The 22,070-nt window shown below is 47.4% G+C and overlaps 7 protein-coding genes across 7 annotated transcripts; 4 read left to right on the top strand and 3 right to left on the bottom strand.

Annotated features, from left to right (window-relative positions):
* Positions 1-1,516: 1,516 nt before the first annotated feature.
* N7511_003026 (aromatic acid exporter family protein) lies at positions 1,517-4,479 on the top strand (the record flags this gene model as incomplete). Its single annotated transcript, XM_057125451.1, has 7 exons — positions 1,517-1,674; positions 1,724-1,839; positions 1,892-2,382; positions 2,478-2,801; positions 2,861-3,728; positions 3,780-3,990; positions 4,044-4,479. The coding sequence occupies 7 exons, from the start codon at positions 1,517-1,519 to the stop codon at positions 4,477-4,479; spliced, it is 2,604 nt and encodes an 867-aa protein (XP_056987610.1).
* Positions 4,480-4,923: 444 nt separating this feature from the next.
* Positions 4,924-6,117, bottom strand: N7511_003027 (magnesium transporter CorA family protein; the record flags this gene model as incomplete). Its single annotated transcript, XM_057125452.1, has 3 exons — positions 4,924-5,497; positions 5,554-5,641; positions 5,697-6,117. 3 exons carry the CDS (start codon positions 6,115-6,117, stop codon positions 4,924-4,926), a joined length of 1,083 nt encoding a protein of 360 aa, XP_056987611.1.
* Positions 6,118-6,958: 841 nt separating this feature from the next.
* Positions 6,959-8,685, bottom strand: N7511_003028 (flavin monoamine oxidase family protein; the record flags this gene model as incomplete). The annotated part of the gene is made up of 2 exons (XM_057125453.1): positions 6,959-8,244; positions 8,367-8,685. The coding sequence occupies 2 exons, from the start codon at positions 8,683-8,685 to the stop codon at positions 6,959-6,961; spliced, it is 1,605 nt and encodes a 534-aa protein (XP_056987612.1).
* A 482-nt stretch (positions 8,686-9,167) lies between these two features.
* On the top strand, positions 9,168-10,775 carry N7511_003029 (uncharacterized protein; the record flags this gene model as incomplete). Its single annotated transcript, XM_057125454.1, has 1 exon — positions 9,168-10,775. The coding sequence occupies one exon, from the start codon at positions 9,168-9,170 to the stop codon at positions 10,773-10,775; it is 1,608 nt and encodes a 535-aa protein (XP_056987613.1).
* A 1,888-nt stretch (positions 10,776-12,663) lies between these two features.
* N7511_003030 (uncharacterized protein) lies at positions 12,664-16,482 on the top strand (the record flags this gene model as incomplete). The annotated part of the gene is made up of 7 exons (XM_057125455.1): positions 12,664-13,091; positions 13,150-13,271; positions 13,341-13,508; positions 13,566-13,590; positions 13,659-14,267; positions 14,331-14,438; positions 14,820-16,482. The coding sequence occupies 7 exons, from the start codon at positions 12,664-12,666 to the stop codon at positions 16,480-16,482; spliced, it is 3,123 nt and encodes a 1,040-aa protein (XP_056987614.1).
* A 1,555-nt stretch (positions 16,483-18,037) lies between these two features.
* N7511_003031 (FAD-dependent oxidoreductase) lies at positions 18,038-19,411 on the top strand (the record flags this gene model as incomplete). The annotated part of the gene is made up of 4 exons (XM_057125456.1): positions 18,038-18,088; positions 18,180-18,488; positions 18,554-19,124; positions 19,173-19,411. 4 exons carry the CDS (start codon positions 18,038-18,040, stop codon positions 19,409-19,411), a joined length of 1,170 nt encoding a protein of 389 aa, XP_056987615.1.
* A 1,227-nt stretch (positions 19,412-20,638) lies between these two features.
* Positions 20,639-21,171, bottom strand: N7511_003032 (uncharacterized protein; the record flags this gene model as incomplete). Its single annotated transcript, XM_057125457.1, has 2 exons — positions 20,639-20,772; positions 20,826-21,171. 2 exons carry the CDS (start codon positions 21,169-21,171, stop codon positions 20,639-20,641), a joined length of 480 nt encoding a protein of 159 aa, XP_056987616.1.
* Between the last annotated feature and the right edge of the window lie 899 nt (positions 21,172-22,070).

A 22,070-nucleotide genomic window follows, 5' to 3' on the forward strand; every position in this document is an offset into this window, starting at 1 on the left:
ATTGACTTGACGCCCTAATCCCTTTCTTGTACTTAGTTTATGTCGCTGTTCAGTATTACACCATCTGGGTTTTCCGGCCATACAGGTACAAAAGTGTCTGTGCGCCCAGACCTGCTTGTCCTGATGTCCGATATATTCCCTACTGGGTATTTCTGTGCAGCGAGGTTTTTGAAAAAAATGCCAAAAGCAGAAGCAGACGATAGTGTAGTGGTAGTTGTAGGCTGTGGACCTGTTGGGATCTGTGCGATTGCAGCCGCACTTACCCGGTGCCCCACGGTTTAGGCCATTGATATGGTACTTGAGCGACTGAATGAGGAGAAAGAATCGGCACCAAACCTCTAATTCTTGATTTGACACGGTTTATATTGAAGAGCAGGCAGCATGGGTGTTCAAAATTCGAGTTGCCTCATATACGTGTTCGGGACAAGGCAATTGTGGGGGATCTAGGTTGAGGGAATGGCCAGTCAACCATGGATCCTGCGCCACTCGGCGTCCTTGGCTTTCGTGTTGGCGAACGATTTGATTAATGAGATTTTATAAACCTCCAAATATAAGATTCATGATGAGGTCACCTCTTCACAATCAATAATTAACTATCCTATCTATCCGGCTGCTGTTCAACTCATTCTTGCCTGCCTCATTTATTGAAACTCTTGTGACATATTTGAGACTTACATCTTTTGGGTTGCCTCATCTCTATCTGCATGTGTTTTGATGGTCAGCTATAAACATTGGTGGTCACAGAGATTACTGGGGTAATTCCCAATATTGTCGGGTGGATCAAATCGATGTATGCCACTTCCCGAGTGCTAGGTTAACATAGAGAGAGCGTTATGAAGAAAGAATCTTGTTGCATTCTTCGGTGAGATTAGTTGCCTTTAAGCTGACTGAGCACAGCGTCCGGTCCTAGTGCTGCCAGTTGTTATTCCGACTTTGAAATATGGCCGAGGAGTCAATTCATGACCACGCGACTGCTCAGCCAAAGGGGTCGTCAAGGTGGAGGAAAATAGCAACTAAATATGGAATTGACGCTCCCCTTGTGCTATTGATGATTAAGTATGCTATTCCATATCATTTTGCCCTGTCATCCGCTCTCTTCACTGGAACCGAAAGGTATCACCAAGCAAAACCGCGCAAGACTCAGCAGGTGCTGGAATTACTATAATTGCGTGAGTCTTACTGCAAAGCAAAATGCTAACAGCTAAATAAAAGGGGAACCGTTGCGCCGACCGTGGGCATTGCTATGTATATTTTCTTCCTTTATACTTTGAATAAGAAACCTGATGCTTTAAAGATATCAGATCGACTCTGTTGCGAGGCATTTCTCAACAATTGGCTATCTCATCCCAATAATGTCCATCCTAACAGTCCCGGTTTTTCCCCGGGCACGATTTTGCCAGAACCTTATAGTGACCTCCGTACGGCCTCAATAAAACATCTACGGAAATATGATAAACTGATCGACAGTGCTTTCTAGCTTTCGACTTGTTTTGCAGCTGCAATTTCGCTACTTGCAATGTGGTGTGCAGTCAAGGCTCGAAAAAACACGACCCATCTCTCTGGAGAAACGCATTCTAGTGGTCCGGTTTCTGGTACTACTGTTAGCCCGTACAATGCAGCAGCCAGCGCCAATATGGGTGTTTGGCTTTTTTTCGAAGTATGGCTAGCTAACACGTCAGTTGTCGCAGCTCAAACCCCGTCGCTTTGTTAATGACTGGAACAGTTTCCGTGCCTATCGACCTCAATATTTCCTGCCTTCCATTGTTTTCTCAATTTTCATCAATGTGACGGCAACCTATGGAACGCAATTTGCAACTATGAAGGAGGCCGAGACCCTAGGTTGTTTCCCCTTTTCTATTGCAGAAAAGAGATTCAAATTAATACCATTCAGTCACCCATTTACTGGAGAGCTTTTTCGTCGGATTTGGAATCTCCGCTGCCACAAATCTCCTCATTGTTCCATTCACCTCCCGAAATATTGTCACCATGCTAATGACCCGAGAGCTCCACGGACTGAAGGCCGCTTTGGGAGCTCTGGGTCAATATTTAGCGTCACTCCCCAGGCGTGATTGGTACGGAAATGAGTATGCTCCGAACGATCATGATAGCGGAAGAGACGACTACCACAGTTCTCCCACAAGTACCAGTCCTTGGACTGAGGCCGAGGCTCTGAAGAATATCCTAACAAGTGTTACCACCCTTCAAGCAAAGTCCCAATCGGAACTTCGCTACGCAAAGGTTGAGGCGACCTGGGGCAAATTAGACGCAAAGGATTTGGAGACCATAAGCCTCCTGCAAAGGGATATTTTATTCCCCATTCTAGGCATGGAGTGCCTCAGTTATGCAACGAATCGCATCGAGAAACGTGGTGGTTGGGAGGCTGTGAGTGGCTTAAAGGCTGATCGTTTTCTGACCGAAGCTGAATATGTCCACCTCCGGGACAAGAGAGAGAGCAGTGGCAATTGATGTGTCGGCAGTTGTGCGATCGTGCCCAACGGCTTCAGAAAGGAATGATAGTAGGCCTTGACGAGTCGTTGTATGCTCTGCAATTCGGAAAACGGCCCGCATCTTCTGTCACAACTGACCTCGAAGCGAATGGCGACAATTTTTCACCGGCACATGGGGACTGGGCTGCGCACTGTGAGGGGATGATCCAGCAATTTCTTAAAGAAAGACAAGGTCCTCTTGAAGACTGGTGTGCTTCCAAGGGCATGAATGATTCTTCCCAACAGAACTACACGACACAACAGGACTATCCTTTACACCAACGGCATTTGTCTCAGGTGCAGCTGGTACTCGATGTGAGCCATTCATTTTATTTTTATCGGAGTGAAAATGATAGATACTGATTCTTTCCCAGCTGGAATACTGTTGTATTATGACCGCTCAGGCGATTCTAGATTTGGCTAAGTATGCTGGATCTAAAGTAAACGATGGAACAATGGTAAGAAGCAGATTTATCTTCCCAACCTGGAAACAACTCAAGAGGTGGGCCAGAGACACAGTATCTCGAGAGGACAGCAATTTGGATTACCAGGAATACAGCACCCGATCTGGTACTGTCATAGTGCGCCTTAGCGACGTCGAGCAGTCCAAAAAGGATCCTGAACATCTTCCCGCAGCGTCCGCCTGGGAGAAAATATCGGACAAATTCCGCCTCTTTTTTCACATATTCGGCTCTCCAGAGTCAGGATTTGGCTTTCGAGTGGCAACAGCTACGATGACTATTTCAATAGTTTGTTTCTTGCGGGATTCCCAGCAGTTCTTCATTGAACAGCGCTTGATCTGGGGTTCGATTATGGTCGCTATCAGCATGACGAGAACCGCTGGATCGGGTATCTATGGGCAATTGCTACGACTTGGCGGAACAGCCCTTGCGATGATTGCATCGTACATCATTTGGTATATCGTCGATCAGCAAACCGCGGGCATTATCGTATTTTTCGGCATCGCAATGTTCTTCTACCATTACCCGTTGATCAAGCACCCCGACACCATTGTTATTCCAATGATAGGAATGGTCACACTTATCCTGATTGTGGGATACGAACTCCAGGTTCAACAAATCGGTATTCCCATCTCGGTTTCTAATGGCCAGGTCTACCATCCCCTGTACGAGCTTGCTCCGTACAGACTAGCTACAGTCCTTGGTGGCGTGGCTGTCGCATTCATATTCACGCACTTTCCGGTAATCATCACAGTCCGACAACAACTTCGAGAGGATCTAGGTACTTCTCTTTATCTGCTGGGGAACTACTACTGCTCTGTACATCAAACAGTATCACTCAAGATAAGAGACGCAGAAGGAGACCCGGGGGACGAGAGAAGCCCGGGAAGAAGACTTCAGAAAGCTCGCAGTCGACTATTCGCCAAAGAAATTATTCTCCTCGAAGGCATAAAGAAGCACAAGAAATTCGCTGTCTGGGAACTTGGGTTGGGCGGGAGGTTCCCAGAAGCATCATACGACAGGCTTATTGATCATACTCAGCAGTCAGTTTCACCCATATGAAAGGTCAACTCATTTTCAAACTGACTACTTCCAGTATCCTTCATTTCACAACCATGATAGATCACGTCGCCGAGTCATTCCAGAATTTCCCGACTCCCACAGGAGTTCAACAAACATCGGAATCATGGTTGAAAGACTTTAAGAATCTTGTGATCTCCCTAGAGTTAAGTTCCCGAGATGTTTCTGCCACTCTCTCGTTGATCGCTACTGCTATATCAACGGGTCGGCCGTTACCTTCGTTCCTTAAAGCTCCAGAGCCAATTAGCTTGGATCAGCTGCTTAAGGGGGCTGACCGTGACATCCTCAGTGTGCTACACGTGTGTGAGCCGGGCTACGCGGCTTTTGCTGTCATACAAGTAGCAAGTGCACTATTGGCGGATGATCTAAAAGGGTTGCTGCATGAGACGAAGAAGTTGGTTGGAGAAGAGAACTTTGGCATCGATGTTTTCTCTTTGCATGATAAGAGCTAACCTGTATGGAATTGCTATATCCGTTAGTTGGCACGCGAGCTTACTACGTCAATTCTCAGTTCTGTTCTCTGGACTTCCCGATTTCAATATTCGGTTCTGGCTCAAAGGCGATGAAGTGCAGCCCATTTGTTTTGGAATTGAGCGATCACGTCTACGCCAAATTCAGACCGACGGTTTAATTTGAAGTATAGACCTCGACATGTGGGTATCCCAAGCCAAGAAAGTGTAACGTTGTAACCCAAACTCGAAATTTTTGTCTCCCAGTAAAAAGGAAGATCCAAGAGCGACGAGATGGAAAGTTTAGCTTAGTTTCAGGAGTACGGATCTAATCAAATAGTCATCCCTTGATCGTATCTCAAGTTCGAGTAGTAGCTGAGTTGATAAAAGATTCACCAACTTGAAGTGTATATAGCTGATAAAATCCAATGACAAAGACCAAGCCTATTAAATGGCGCGGATTCTTTTGGCAACAATAAAAAACAGCACTATGAGCCCAACGATAATTCCGAAAATGCCAAGCCACCAAGCCAAGCCAGTGGCGTTTTCTCCAGGCACTTCTATATTCATTGCGAAAAGACCAGTTATAAACTGCATCATCACCACGACCACTCCAACGACCGTCAATCGGCTCAGAGCCGTCGCAATCTCATTACGAATGCGCGTGGAATCAAACGACACCTGGGCCAGGTACTTCGACTGCAAACGCGACAGCATCTGCTCCGCATTCGCCAGGTTCGACAGCATAGTCAGGATGTGGTCCTGGATATCGCTCAGATGGATTCCGACTTCCGTGGGTGCTGCCCCGAAGGTACCACAGTGACGAGCGAAACACTGAATGGCATCAGTTTTCTCGTGTAAAAGTTGCCGGATGCGAATGACCTCTTTGCGCGCCTTGAAGATGCTCTGAAGGGCCAGTCCAATGTCGTCAGGTCGCGTCACGGACACGCTATCTTCCATGACTTCCAAGACAGCCTGGATGCGGTGTATGAAGGGCGCGAAACCGTCGACAATGTCATCGCTGGAGCGGGTTAGCAAACAGATCTAGTTGTCCACGTGGGTATGACCGTGTCTTACATTAGGGCATAGCAGATCCAGTCGCTTGTCAGAGGAAAGTGGGTGCGTTGCTCTTGAATGCGACCCAGCACATTTTTTCGTGTGTTGGCTATCGCCAAAAGAGAAGCTTAGTATGCCTCCACGAAAGACAATCGCGTAGACACTCAGCGAGGACGCCCGGACACTCTCCCAGGTCTCGAGCTGCTTTGGGGGGCGCAAGGAGACGAAATAGTACGGGCCGAATAGCTCGGTCTTCTCGCGCGGCTCGCGAATCTTGATATCCTCTGTAGTCAGTGGATGGATATCAAGCATGCGTGATAGCGACTCGATATCATCGTCGCTTGGTGAGTCGACATGGAGCCACCATAGCCCACTGGGCATATCGGTCCTTAAAAGGAGGTCGAGGGTCGGGTAGGACGACTTTAATGATTGAATGCTTGGAGCATAGGCGAGCACATCGAGCTGAGTACTGAACAGACTGCAGTGCGTCGTTTCGGTGATATCCACTTTTTCCTGGAGAGCTGCGTCTCCATTTTCAAGGGCGACTACAGGCACTTTGGCACCGATGCCCGTTGTCGAGCCCATGGTGGAATAGAACCAAGCAACTTTTGTTGACTCATGTAGAAGATGGAGTTTGTAGTAGGGATGACGTGTGCTGAGAAAGAAGGAAAGAATAAGGTCCTAACGCGATAAATCAGAGTCTCCTGTCTTGGCATTGTGGCGGAGTGCGTTTTGCATCCACACACAATGTAATGAATTTCTTAAGTTCTGTTGGAATTGTATTGAGTTTGTAGTCTATATGTGGCTAGCCAGATTCCACCTGTTTATGTTATCAAAATAAAATCAGTTTATCCTTCACTTTCATTGTCAAATCTGAGGCTCCTGTCAAGGTCCAAAGATCATGATTTTTTAAGTTACAACCAGAAGAGCCAATCAGCATGCACCCTGGGTCATGGTAGACAATTATGTAAGCATATCGGATCAATAGATTTCCCGTTCCCTGGCACAGTATAGCCAGCTTCTAGTATCTCGTTAGATGATTCTATTTGGCATCCCTCACTTTTGGATATGCAGGCTACTGCTCTGATGTCAATGTGCAGTTTTTCCAAATTCCTTATGGTGAAATTTAAACTTAAGCAGTGTAGGGCTCAGATCTTTCTTAGGTCATTGGATATCTAGTCAGTAGTATACCAGGAATGCTTAACAGTCGCACTGCAAATTTTTACTTTCCGAAAGTACTTAGAACAAAATAATCTCCGAATTGGGATTTCAAAAAAATTGTAGGATTGATGTGAAGTTATACCGAAATATGCCAAGTAGACTCACTTAGCATTGAATGTATCTAAACACTGTGGCCATTAGCCAGACCACTGGGGCCCAATTTCTTGTCAAGTCTCCAAGGACAAAGAAAAGCACAGCAAAGCACTTACTTCAGCTCAGCGACCTCAAGATCATTGAACGGAATGCCAAGGCTCTGAAGCAAATTGGTAGCAGCGGTTTCACCCGTCTTGAAAGCACCATGAACACAGCCATTGGCAACAAGAGTGCAGTGCTCTCCGGCAAACTGCAAACGACTGCTCTTGTGATTCTCAAAAGCATCGATAAGAAGCTGCGGGTCATCCCCAACCTTGTCAGCCGAGTAAGATCCAAACCCAGCCAACGGGTCCTGGGTCCAATGTGTAGTTTCAACATTGACCAGAGAGGGAAGCGCCTTGTAGGGCTCAGTGCGGAACAGCTTGAACAGCGGTTCAAAAAACAGATAGATCTCCTTGAGATCCTGCATCGCCTCGATGCGCTGCGTCAGGGGTTCGGCAATCTGCACGCACAGCTCCTTGCCACCCGTCATGATCCACAGGTTGATCGTGACGGTGGCATAGTTGAGAATGTTGTCTTTCTCCCCTATGGAGTTCATGCTTGTGCTAGATTGCACGGAGGAGCCGGAGGATGACGCATCCGACTCATCTGGTGGCGAGGGATAGAAGACAAACTGGTCATTGTCCTTTGACCAGAAGATATCGCTGAATTCAAAGAACACTTTGCCCAGCGCGCCGTAGCTGAATCTGGACATGCCCTCTTGGATGTCACTCGGCAAGGGCGGGTTGAAGCCGATGAGGTTGTGGTGGTAGACGCCCAGCGGGCTAGTCATCACCACTGCATCGCCTTCAACGAAACCGATGTTCCCAGCTGCATCCTTGTACCGGATGCGAGCTGGCAAATCGCCAGATTCACTCCACTCAACGTTCTCGACATAGTGGTTGAGGCGGATGATGTTTGGATCTTTGCGAAGAGGCTCGGCCGTCCAGTTCACGATCCGATCATAGCCACCTTTCATATACAGATTGCGCTCTGTAATAAAGTAAGATAGATGTTTGGCCGAGGCTTGGTCGGTACTGGTTCCAATCCAGAGTTCGACCTCACGGACAGCCTGGGGCGCCCAATCACGCTCATCCTCGGTAATGAGCTCGTGCTGCAGCACAAACTCCTTTGCAAATTCATGGACCGGACGATCCTCGGCTTCGGGGTTTGTTTCGTAAAACCACTCGCAGTAGTCGGCGAACTCATCGGCGACTTTCTTAGCCTTGAACTGGGAACCAGCTCGGCCTTCCCGGGTGAAATACAACGGGAGACCATCGTCATAGTAATACGGAATATCCAACTTAGGGATCAGCTTCACTAGACTATTTTGCGAGGTTTCATGCATCCACGCGGCCCCTAGATGAATCCGTTAGCGAGCTGCTATCCCGTGTTTCTATTCCCCTCCCGCCTCGGTGGGTGTCTGAGCGGGTTGTTGAGAATGATAATAATGATAATAATAATAATAATCGCGATCGTACCGATGTCCCGAACATGATCACCTGTTCTGCTGGTCAGGATTCTTCCACCAATGCGATCGCGCGCCTCGAGCACCACGACTTCACAGCCGTGACGGTGCAGGACGGCGGCGGCACGTAGACCAGAAATTCCTGCACCTACCACAATCACCTTCTTGCGCTCCGACCTCGCTGCACATGTTTTCGACACCGACTCCGCCTCTGAAGTCGCGAAAGGTGCAACCAGGTCGGAGCCACAATTACTTGGTTTTATGGGACTACTGCCCGAAAGGGGAGAAGCGATGTGGAAAGATTGGGCCATTCTGAGCTGACAAGTGGACATTCGGCTTTAAAAAGCGAAACAAGCAAGGATCAAGTGTAGAAGATAGAAGATTTAGATAGGAGAGAAGATGAAGAGGAGGGGGCAAGATATGAGGGGGCTGAAATACACCGGACGTCAGCTGAAACAGGCACGTCCAGCCGGGGGTAAATATGTGCTTATCGGGGGACACTAACATTCCTACTAGTACGGAGGAAGCGAGGGTCAGATAGAGTGCAGATAGAGTGCAGATAGAGTGCAGATACTCATCTACCGTGAAGACTGACGATAAACCACTTCATAGGGCTGGTTGGGCCCCCAAAAACAAGCTAGTCGGTTCCAGTAGGTCTACGCGTTGCTTAGCCCTCTTATCTTCGCTCCACATCAAATTCTTATCTGCCCGTGTATTCCTTCATTTTTTTTTTTTCCTCTTCCTTTCCCCATAAAATGCGTGCATAATTGCCCTTGGGCTAAAGCAGAGTTCGCTCTGGTCAAAAGGTCGAAAGATGGAGTCCGATATGGAAGTTCTCAACGGAACTGAACGCATCTCTGCTGCCAATGGTGAGATCACACTGATTCCCACGCCGACAAATTCACCAGACGACCCACTGAATTGGAGCACGTGGAGACGATATTGGCATGCGTTCCTGGTCCTCGTCATTGTCGCCTTTACCGCTGCCACCTCGAACGATGCGGGGACGGCTGGCAACGGAATGGTGGCCGAGCTAGGGATCACCTGGGACCAAATCAATGTGGCCGCCGGGGTGTTGTTTGTGGGGATTGGGTACACCACCTTGCTGCTTGGCCCTGCACCTTTTCTGTACGGTCGACGAATCTCCTATATGATTTGTCTGCTGTCGACGATCGTGGGCTCGATCTGGCTGGCGCGCACGCAGACTTCGGGCGATAACATCGGGAGTCAGCTGTTCGTGGGGGCAGCCGAGTCATGCGCCGAAGCGCTGGCCCAGTTGTCGCTCTCTGATCTGTTCTTTCAGCACCGCAGAGGTCTCGTGCTCGGCTTGTACGTCTTGGCGACCAGTATTGGTACTTTTACCGGTCCCTTGGTGGCCGGGTTCATTGTTGACAGTGACGCACTTGGCTGGCGGTGGGTCGGTTGGCTCGCTGTCATCATTTCGGGCTTCTTACTGGTCTTGTTCTATTTCGGACTGGAGGAGACTTCCTTCGATCGCAACAACCCTCTTCGTGGACATGCTGCGCCCGCGACCCCACCGGGTGAGGCGACCGACCTTCCGCTGGACGGAAAGGAAAAGGACATCGCCAAAGTGCAGCCCATACCCCCTAATGTCCTCGATGAAGAATGTGATCGGCAGAAAGGCAAAACATATTTCCAACGTATCGCCCTAATCACCCCGTCTTCAACATTGGTCGGTACGGGCTTCAAGCAGTACTGTCGTCGTCTGCTTCACACCCTGCGCGTCTTCACTTTCCCAGCCGTCATTTACTCGGGGCTGCAGTGGGGCGCCCAGGATGCCTGGTTGACCTTCTACCTGACCGTCGAAGAAGACAACTGGTACGAGGCACCCTGGTTCTACACCGACGCAGCCGTCGGCATCATGAACGTGCCAACCCTGATCGGCGCCCTCCTGGGCTGTATCTACGGTGGATGGTTCAGTGATTTCTTTGTTCTCTGGCTGGCCAAACGCAACAACGGTATCTTCGAAGCCGAAATGCGTCTTTGGCTTCTCCTGCCGGTTGCGTTCATCGGCCCGGCCGGTCTCATGCTCTTTGGCATTGGTTCCGACAAAGGCTGGAATTGGCCGTTGCCCTACGTCGGACTGGGATTCATCGGCTTTGGCTGGGGCTGCGCGGGTGATCTCAGTATGGCGTATCTTATGGATGCGTATCCCGACATGGTGTTGGAGGGTATGGTTGGGGTGTCCGTTATCAACAACACCATTGGCTGTATCTTTACTTTCTCTGCTGGGTACTGGATGGATGCGCAGACTCTGTCGCAGGTCTTCATTGCTATTGGTGTGCTGAGCTTCTTCTTCATTATGACTACTGTCCCTATGATCTACTGGGGCAAACAGTGTCGTCGGCTCACTCGGAAGCAGTATGAGACTTTCCTCCGGATCCGTGATGGTCCTGCATAGTTGATTCACATGTTGTCATCACTTTCGCCTCTTGGTCCAGACTGCCGTTTTTCTTTTCAAATATCCTATCTTGTATCCTTCGTTCTTGCATATGTCAGCACAGCCTATGTACAATTAATCAAATCGTTTTATCTTCCACGGAAGTATTCAAGAATATTCATTCCACAGATTTTCCTACACTTCTTTTCACCTAGGTCATGCAAATATCTGACAAGACAAGTTTGAGACAAAATCAGAGCAATACCACTAAAATTTGCGGGTAAGTGCCAGGTCTACGTTATGTCATGTCGAATATTGATAGTCCAACAGAAAACACAAGTTGCAATCAATGCTTAAGGTTAATTTACCCAGATTCAAAGATTACATGTAGCCGAGTGAGAATCAACGCCGATCGTGTGACAATGCATAGTAATACTGGAACAGCCTTCCCTTTTCTCTCGAGTTCATCTTTTTCTTATAAATTGTCCAGCAAGTTGGATCACCAGGCCTAAAGTTCATACGAAATGGTACTGCTTCCATCACTAGATACATCTCATCGCCCCGGTTGCTGTGGGCAGGCATGTGGCTTCACTTAGTAGCTTTATATTTTTGCTAGTCAGATATCTTATTTTGACAGGTTTTCTGGTGTTTAGGAAGTTTACTTAGCCAGCGAATCTGAGAATCAGGAACATCACCCAAGGCCCCAGACAGACCTTCTCGTAGAGGGCGTCAGCGCAATTTTTCGTAAGAGGCGTGGGCCCGAATTTCTCAAGTTCTTCTTAGATACCCAGAACCCCGACGCTGTATCGGGGTGGGCTGAGAAATTCGAGGAGATCTACTTGGAGATACGTACGTACATACCGTTGCAAAGGTATCCCTACACTACCACTTTCGCCAGCTTGAAGGCCGGTTTTCAGCCCCGATTATCTCAACAATTTTAAATAAAAAGATGTATTTTCTAGAGTGTTTACCTGGTGATTGGCCAATTATCCTAGATTTCTTGATTTTCAAAATAGGTTACGAATTTTCCGTATCAAATGACACGGCGCAGTTCTAAGCGGCGTAATCAACGGCGGCCTCAATCAACATTGAAATCAAGCTACTGCTCTACAAACAAGCAAAGCAGAAAAGTGCAAAAGTAAGAAAACATACAACAGCAAGGATTCGCTAGTGGTCACCTACCTAACTACTAACTTACCGGCGCGTGGCTAAAACACAGACAGTAGTGCGGTGGGTGCGGCCCGGGTGGGAATGGGGTGAGCGCCGCTTTAGGGTCGCGCGACCAGGGTGATTAGTGTGAGTGCGCAATAGACAGGATGAGAACGGGGTAACACTGGGTGAGAACCCTACTTGTCATGCAAGGATCACGTTTTGATCCTCCAGGCTGAAGTGAAATATACATCATTGGCTGGCCTATCACCAGCTGAAGCACTAGTCTACTCGGTACCTGCACATAGCCACCTTCTGTGCACTACGCACGAGGCGGGTTGGGAGGCAGGGTGAGAGCGGGTGATCATCGCCTATCCCGGGATGGCTCGGCTCATGATGACCACCGTTCAGTTTTGGCCGACAAGCCGATCCAAAAGACTCCTTCTTTCGACGTAATACAGGGAACAAGACTAGCAGACGTACCTGCATTGGCGGGCAGTCCATATTGTAGTTGTGCCGACCATAACGGAGCAAGTTCTGAGAATCCACACCCCTTGCTTGGGCACTGCCACACAAAGAACTAGTTGACATCATGTAGCGGTGCACTAGAGCTAGCCTGAGTCGATGTCCCTGATATATTTTTGGTTAGGTATTTTCCTTGGCAGCCTCAGCAGATAAAGGGATACAGAACCCCCCCATTCAAGGAAATGCAACATATATTTCTTCCAACCAAGTTACCATAATCGCCATCCACAGCTTCATGGACCTGGGCGCAGCAGTTGTCGGCTTTGTGAGTCTGGGACTACAAGTGTCTCAAAATATCATCACGTATTACGGCGGATGGCGAAATTCCAGAGAAGATGTAGACGACATCTGCAATTCTGTGGGCGAGATGCATCAGATGCTGAAGATTTTGGAGAACGCGGTAAAGCGGCGGTCTCTCAATGGTTGCAATGAAACGGCACTTTTTAAGTATAAGTTGCAGCGGTGTGAGATAAGTATGCATAGGTTGGATGGGAAGGTGAAGAAATTCAAGGACAATACAGCGACCGGTGGCTTTCTTGCTCGCGCCAGGTCCGAGTGGGAGAGGGTAAAATACCCTTTGAAGGAAAGTACTATTTTGAAACTTCGAGATCTTCTTCAAGAACAGAAATTAGATCTGGTTCTCATTCTCAATGTCTTGGATATGTAAGTCATTTCCGTACCATTTCAAGTTCAGATACTGAGATATTATACAATATACCAGTGATGCATCATCTGTCGAATCAGGGACTCTCACTCAGAATATGTCTCAGTTGTCGTGCGATGTTTCCAAAATAGAGGCCCAGGTGGGAGAGACCAAGAATATTCTAAATTCGTCGGTACAAGGTTAGTGCTGCGTTCCAAAATACATAAGTATACAAAAGGCGAAATCTGAACAGACCACAATCATCATAGACCTGAAGCGCAAAGAAGTCCTCGGATGGATCTGTAGTCAAGATCAATCTTTGCTATACCAGTCGCGCAAGTCTAGGAGACATCCAGGCACCTGTCAATGGTTCCTTCAAGGTCGGGAATATCTTCAATGGAGATCGAAAGGGTCACTACTGTGGGTGAAGGGGGAGGGTGCGTATCCAAACGTCCATTCCATGGTTGCACTTGACTGATAATTTCATCACCTAGTTGGATGCGGAAAATCAATCTTATGGTAAATCTGAAGTTCTATCGTTATAGTAAGTTATTTTGGCTTGGGATGCTGGCTAATCCTGAACCCAGCTCTGCAGTAGTCGAACACCTACAATGGTACTGTACAACACAGTCCAACAATATTCTTCTATATTTCTTTTTCTCATTCGCTGATGCCCATCTATCAAATCCGATCCTGTGCCTTTCGTCGTTGTTAAGGCAGATATGCGTGGATGAGCGAATCCTCCGGGATGTTGAGAAACTTCACGAAAAGTTCAACGGATCTACTGCACCGAGGCCTTTGCAATATCATGACATCGAACTCGCAGTAGATTCGGCTATTGCATCCCTCGCGCGATCGAAAGAGATATACATAGTACTTGACGCTCTTGATGAATTGCCTAATGATGCCGACGAATTCCAAAGAAGTCGTGTTCTGAGCTGGATTATGAAAACTTCTACCTGCTATCGGCACGTGCACATATTATTCACGAGTCGAAGTTCTAGCTCCAGAGATATTGAAGACTTTGCAGATTCTATTCCGTCAATAGGGATCGTGACCATTGATGCGATGAGTAATCATAACGATATGTTCTCATATCTCGAGGCAGAATTCAAGAAAAGCCGCGTCCTGTGCAAAATGCCTGTTGAATCTCTTTCAACAACCTTCAACGACATGATCAAATTGTCTGATGGAATGTAAGGACCTTGTCTTATGAACGGACTAAAAATGATGGACATTGCTCACGAATGAACTCGCAGGTTTCAATGGATCCACCTTCAAATGGTAGAGCTCTCGAAATTACCTACCCTCAGACTAAAGGATATCGACCGTATCTTGAACTCTATCCCACCAAGCCTGGACGATACGTACGTCAGAATGCTACAGAGTATACATTGCCTGTTTTCAAGTGAAGCAGCAAGGGCCCTCCTGTGGCTTTCGCTTTCCTTCAGACCACTCCGCCTAGTCGAGGTCAACGAGAGCTGCATTATCTTGCCCGAAAATAGGCCAGTAATAGCAGAACAAGATAAATTGGAAGGTGAAGGGATCTTGCCGTGCCTATCCGGACTTGTCCGGCGGACTGGAATGGATAACAGCAGCCTGGCTCTTTCTCATTTCTCAGTCAAAGAGTTCCTTACCTCCGAGGCTCTTAAACATAGCCCATGTTCATCATATGGGTTCCACGATAACTCAGCACATGCTTTGATTGCCGAAAGTTGCATTGCATACATTGATCATTATTATTGCAGTCAAAATGGAACATGGACGCTAACGGATCTTGATCACTTCCCCCTACTTGAATATGCGTGTCGCTATTGGTTTGAGCATATGAAATTAGCTGGGACGAAAGATCAAATGAGACTGGCTTCCTTGGCATCCGAATTGCTTAAGTCTGGCGAGAAGTGGCAATATACCACAATGGTTTACAACCACATGATGCCTGATACACCCTTTAGCTGTGCCCATCTACGATGGACTCTTCTCTCACCTTTAGGGTGGGCAACTGTTTTGGGTCTTGAGTCGGTGGTCCACCTCCTGTTATCACAACGGTCAGGTGATCTTCATCTGATACAAGATATCAAGCTCGAGCGCAGAAAGTGTTTCCAAATCAAGAAGCCGTGCCAGGAATGCTTGTATGTCAGGCTTCGCGAACCCATTAGCGGCACAGTGCTTATGAAAGCTGTGGAATTCGGACATACATCGATAATACAGCTTCTCATCGATAACGGCGCTGACATAAATTCGAGCGGAGAATTAGGTGCTACCGCTTTGTCAATTGCATGCACACGCGGAAACTATGATCTGGTCAAATACCTTCTGAACCTTGGTGCCAGTCCATCTCATGGTCTGCCATACGCGATAAGAGAAGGGTCTCTGTCGATTTGCCAACTATTATTAGAAGCTGGGGCAGTGGCCGATGAGCAAATACAGGAAGAGACTCCATTGATGGTGGCAGCTTCACTGGATGATCATGATATTTGCCAAGTTCTTCTGGATTTTGGCGCAGATGTCAACCAACTGATAAAGACCGACGATTCTGTGGTTCGTGACCCCGATTATGCGACTGATGCATTAAGTGCAGCTACTATGCTTGGCAATATTCAGACGGTGGAGTTACTTCTCTCCAACGGGGCTCATATCAGAGGTAGCGCTCTTGCGTATTCTCTTAGTGGACTGGAAGACGGGCCTCGGGATTCACATCGTGAGATCTGTAACATTCTGATCCAGCACGGGGCTGACATGAATCCGGATCTTGGGGGATTCTATAACACACCGCTCGCTATGGCACTCTATAATTGCTGGTGGGATATTGCTAGATGTATGATCAGAAAGGGTGCGAGAGTTGATCCCAGTGATCCTACCTGCCTTTCAGCGGGAAATATTTTGGTTGAAGCAGTTTCCAGCGTTGAAATGACTCGTGAAATTCTTGGTATTGGCGTTGACGCTGATTCTCCAATTGCAGCTGTTTATTCATGGGCCTGGGAGCGCCATGATGATGCCGAAAATTTCACTACGGCACTTCAAGCTGCAGCATACTATGGACATGTTGACACTATGAATCTGTTACTCGAAAATGGTGCTAATCCAAACATCCTTGGCCCACCATACGGGACCCTCTCGTTGTCTCCTTTCGCAGGAGTCTGTTATGACACAAAAAACATTTGGCCCGAGTCACAGGGAAATACAGAGAAAGAACGAGAAAGAACCTATGATCTAAATGTAAGAGACAAGTTAGCCCAGACTTATAAGATTTTGCAGGAGCGAGGTGCCAGCAATCTTGTGCCATGGTTTTCACAGAACTATGATGCGTTCTGTGAATATAGGGGAGGAATCAAATATCGATCAATCAAGACCGGTATTGTTGAACCTGAATCTATCGACGAGGAAGCTTCTGCTGTACTCTCCAGATGAAGCTTTTGTCAAGTTGTGCGCAGATAAAGGGATACACTCTCTCGACAGAATGAACAAAAAGATGAAGAATGGAGACCCTTTCAAATTTTTGGGAAACAAGCTCTGAAAATGGGCTGGCAGAGCTATAGAGCAAGTTCGAAGGGATTTATATAGTGAAATGGGAGATGCGCGATGGCAGTCTAGTCAAAACAGACGGGTCGACAAATGATGGCAAGAAAACCCAACAAGTCAGGTTAGGGAGCTCTCGGCAAACGACGCCTACCAGGGATAACCAGATGCTATATCAAGGAGCATAATGATCATAGATCGTGAATCAGGAAATGAGTGGCATTGCTGTATCCGTCTATTTTTCTCTACAATTGTAGATTGCCCATATCACTTCCCTGAGGATATGTCGCAATTACCTTACGAATACTGCATGAAACCGGATCTATTGATGATCCGTCGACATAGCTTATGTAACTAGAATGGACCCATAAATAGCGAAGAATAGGGGTAATGGAAATACAGAGTCATTGACATCTCCAATTGGCCGGATACAGTACAAATTGTGACATATTAACCCCATGGAACACCTTATCCCCACCCCCAGGCCCACCCCACTTTTCCAGAGCGTCTACTCCGGAGAGCGCAGTAACAACAGCACAGCACAAAAGGGTAAGAGGAGCGAAACGCATTAGATAGGCACCTTAAGGAGAAGCAAAGTTAAATTGCATTAAAACATTCGTAGAGAATAACCGATTAGATATAAAAGCAAATTAAGAGATAAAGTATTATATCAGGTTAACATCAGGCCGGAGAGATATCCGAAGGTTTTGTATACATTACCGGAGTAGACTAGTCTATGTGCGATGCATCCGTTCCCATATGCGTTACGGACTGATTCTCATAAGAATCAATCACAAATAAAATCATGCTCATTATGCCGGCTCATAAATTTAAGAAAAGGAGGCCAAGGGTTTGATCTAGATCCTACATCCGGAGCAGCAATGATTCAGCGTCCCGCTTGTATCTGCCAAGCAACAGTTCCCCAGGATAGCCAGCGAACTATGGGTACCCGCCGGCCGTGGGTGGCCCGTGCCCAGGTCTATATCTTTGATTACAGTTCTGCTCTGGTATTCGAGTAATCCAATATTTGAATTAATTGCTCTGTTGCAGTAAGTGGGGGCGACCTTTTCGGAGTTAGACACCAGTGCACAACTTCCGCCTTCCGATTAGTCAGCGGAATCATAGATCTCGGGATTTGACTGCGCGAGAGCTCAGCATTTGAGAATTCCGAGTACGGAAATGAAGAAGAGAGGATCTGCACTTGATGTGGACCCGGTCCACTAGCCAGTATATAAACTAAAAACTCGCCCGGCTTGTTGAGGGAAGACTAATTTACGTTTTCATTCTCGCCCGGCAAGAATATGCCGTGCTCCTTCTCTTTTAACCTACTAAGTGGTCGGGGGAAATGACGTATAGTTAGAGAAACAGCCATATAAAACCTGTCCCAGTGCCGGACAAAAATTTAGAATTTACTGTCTCATAGTCGAGAAATATCAAACCACCAGCTATGTCTTCCAATGTTTCAGCAAATAATCCCACGAGCGAGGGGATCCTCATTGTATGCTTTCAAGTCATAAACTGGCCAAGTTAAATCGCGTGCTAACAAATTGTATATCGGGGCAGGAATTGCCGGTTTGACGCTGGCTCAGGCCCTTCGTCGCCACGGAGTACCTTGTACAGTCTTTGAGCGCGATGAATCCCCGGAAGTTCGCAACCAAGGATGGGGTGTTTCCATTCACTCTACTTTGATTACGTGGGAAGCGCATATTTTGCCAGAGATTTATGACCGCGTTTGCGAGGCACAGGTGAATCCTGCTATCGGTCGTGATGAAGTCCGCGGAGTCCCATGGATCAACGGCGCGACGGGACAAGTCGAGCAATCTGTTCCAGAAAGCAAGAGACTTAGGCTGAGACGGGACGGAATACGGAAGGCTCTCATGGAGGGTCTGGACATCAAGGTGAATCAAAAGATTTCTTTTCGTTATGTTTATCTTTGTCTACCTTAGGCTTACTCGCATATAAGTGGGGCAAACGACTTGACAACATTGAGAAATTCAAGGGTGGTATCCAGGCCGAGTTCACGGATGGCTCTACTGTTCTAGGAAATGCCCTAGTGGGTGCAGATGGTTCGACGTCGATCGTTCGCATGTTTCTCGCGCCCACAACCTACAAACTGCATCGCCTTCCTATCAATGCTGTGGGTTGTGCGCTGACAATGAGTGAAGAGCAAGTCAATTATTTCAGAGACCATGTTGATCCACTCTATTTCATGGGCACGCACCCAGAATCAGATACTTTTGTCTTTTGGTCTCTGCTAGACACTCCCACATCTCCTGGGAAACCCTATCGTGCACAAGTGTACTTTTCCTGGATGGCTTCCGATGCTGATGATGAACTGTTCAAGCAGCCCTTGCTTGACGTGTTCAAAGAAAAAGGCCGGCCATTCTTCCCTCGCTTACGCGATATTGTGGACTCATTACCCGATGACACTGTTGTTACAAAGGTCAACCTCGTCGACTGGCCGTCTGTTGAGTGGGACAATTGGAATGGTACCTGCACTTTGATCGGCGACGCGGCCCATTGTATGGTGATCTGTAAGTTTATCTGCTCATGAGGAAACAAATCCGAACTAACTTCAGCAGATCGCGGCGAGGGAGTGAACCATGCCATCGTGGATGCCTGTCAACTCGCGGATACTATCAAGTCGGCTGCTGATGGCCACACATCAATGAATGACGCCATCGAAGAGTATGAGAAGCAGATGCGCCCGCGAGCGAGAGAGGCAGTGGAGACCAGCAGACAGGCTGGACACGATGGCCATTGCTATGCTAAGGTTGACAAGGAAGGAAGCTTCGCTCTTCTAGGTGAGAAGCCAGTCTAGTGGTCTTTCGCGTTGCTCGGGCCATCTGTGATGGCGCAGCGGTCCAGTACACCGCATAATCTCGTGCGCCTGTCAGATATAAGTCACGTAAAGGTGATGGCACGGGAATAGGGCGATTGCCGGACTATATTCAGTGTAGGCTAGTGGATCTTGGTATTAAGATTTGGGAAAAAAAATCACAGTATGCGTGGACGCCGTTTCCCGGAAGTACAATGACAAATCTATCTTTTTTCTTATAATTTACTTTCCTGCCTCCGCTTTTCATAACACATACGACCAAGTTGATATCTTCAGTCTCAATATTCCGGCGTAAAATATCATCAGCCGTGTCTCTTGATTGTTCCCAATACGACCTAGATGGCGGAGCTAGGTCTTGTTTTGTTCCGTGTCCTTTTGCCATAACCCGGTTGTTCCAATTTACCCTCCACTCGATCTGGTAGTGAATAGGGGGTGGTGGCTGTCTGACATAAATCCTAGTTTGTTGGACTATGCTTCATGCAGGGGAGATGAACGCGCATACACTATATCCTCGGGGTTTGGTGAAGAGCTCTATACCCCGGCATTCGTAGTCGGGATCTTGATCGTAGAATAGCGCCTAAATATCTAGCGACTTAACTAAGGATTGATATTTAATCGCTAGCCTTACATAATCTCAATTTTCCTGTAAAGTAGATTTTTTGCTTAGAAATTGTCATAATTTCATATATCCTTAGTGGGATTGACCTTCACTTAGCTAGTTATCATAGTATGACTTCAAAACTTAAAGGCGGACTTTGTAGAGAGCTAAATTGAAAGCGACTGATCTAATATCAATTTATGAAATTGATATACCGTTGCAAAATTTTCTCACATTCATTTCATATTCGTCTAGCTACAGGGAGGATCGAAATCGGTTTCACCACTTTACAGTCAGAGAATCTTTCTCGCACCCTATGCCGAAACATGCGAATCTAGTTCGGACCTAGCTCGGTTTCAGATGTTAAATCGTACTGAAAGTAGATATCATGTGATGAATAGTTCTTTAAATTACCTGTAATACTCTTACCGAAATACTGGCATCTGGCCAGCACGGTGAGGTTGGCCAGCTCGCTAGGGAAATACGCTACTACAGCAACTAAGTAGAGTGTGACACCGAGCTCATTATACGCTCATCTTCCTGAGAGCTGCTATCCCATGAAATCATCACCAGCATAGCCAAAAGAACAGTATTTCTAGGACCCCCCGGTATCAGAGCTTTGCATCCTCCACTTCAAAATCCTGTAGACTTCGAAGGTCGGAGATTCTCTGAAAGAAAGGTCTATATCCAAAGCCATTTTTAACTGAGACCTCAAGGGCAGCTTTGCTCCATGGACAATAACGCCCTATCATCATATCTGTTAGCAGATGAAAGCTCAAAGGATACAAGTTCTCTTACAGTGGCTATAGTAAACTGCTCCACATCTTTCCAGCGCCTCATGCCAGAGCAGGAGATCTCGACCAAGCAGGCGTCGAAGATTATCAAATATTTCTGCTGACCCCTCCAGGACCCAGACCCCTTCGTCCTTATCCCAAGCAAAAACCGCCAGGTCGTCGAGAGGTTCAGCCTCGGCATTTTTCTGCTTGCTGCTAATCATGAACTCCGTGTCTGCCATAAACTTGAAATATGGTTTGCCTTCACTGTTTCCCATCTCGCATGCTGCAGCAGTATCCTCAAGGAGGAACCGCCTCCAATCACGGTAGCCAGGAGGCTCTATGGGCGGAGGCTCCAGTTCGCATGACATGGCTTCTTTTACTCTTTGCAGATGGGCCTTCGGGTATGGTCGAAATGCTTCTGGGAGATACTCTTTCTAAATGAAGAAGGTAGCAGAGAAAGGAAATCAGAGCAGGTCGGGAGAGAAGAGGTTCAGATAAAAGGAGGCGTTTGGCCCCGAATTATTAATGAACCGCCCCCTGCATAGTTGATCCAATCATCGACCTTCTGGACTTCCAACAAGAAACGAGGTAATACCATCGGTCAAACTAACAACCAACAAAGAAACCAAGAAGAAACCAACAGGAAAACCAACAGGAAAACCAACAAGAAAATTAACAAGAAACCAACAAACGGGTCGCCGACCCATGCGCCAGATGAATTCCGGACTTCAAAGGCCGCCGGCCGCGGGTACATCACATCTACAGAAAGTCGCCCTAACCACCCAGCGCTGGTCAACAGCGACAGCAGATTCGACGTCAGCGCTCGCAGAGTGACGTACAACTGATATTTTAATGACATTTTCTCTTCCCTACCTCCCGGTGCTTCCCTACTCCCCGGTGCTTCCCTTCTCCCTAATTCTTCCCTACTCCCTAGTTCTTCCCTACCTCCCGGTACTTCCCTACTCATAAGCGCGTCCCTAAAAGTAGACGAATCCTTGACTTAAGATAAATAAATCAAAATATCTAGTTATAGACGCGCTCGAAATCAGTTCCACCTTGTAACGGATAATGGTCTAAGAGTGGACGTTTCCGTTTGCCTGTATATAAATACCTTCTTTTCTTGGAGGACTCAAAGGAAGCCTAGGTCACATAACACTCGGCAAAGCGGGGTATTGTTAGCTGACTCCGGGACGGGATCCATGGGTATAGTCAGGGCCCCCCTCGGGACCCCACTGATTCCGTCAAGAATCAGTCTTGGACACAATAC

This window comes from Penicillium nucicola (assembly GCF_028828085.1).
Source record: "Penicillium nucicola strain IBT 29836 chromosome Unknown utg000002l, whole genome shotgun sequence".
Classification (NCBI taxonomy): Eukaryota; Fungi; Ascomycota; class Eurotiomycetes; order Eurotiales; family Aspergillaceae; genus Penicillium; species Penicillium nucicola.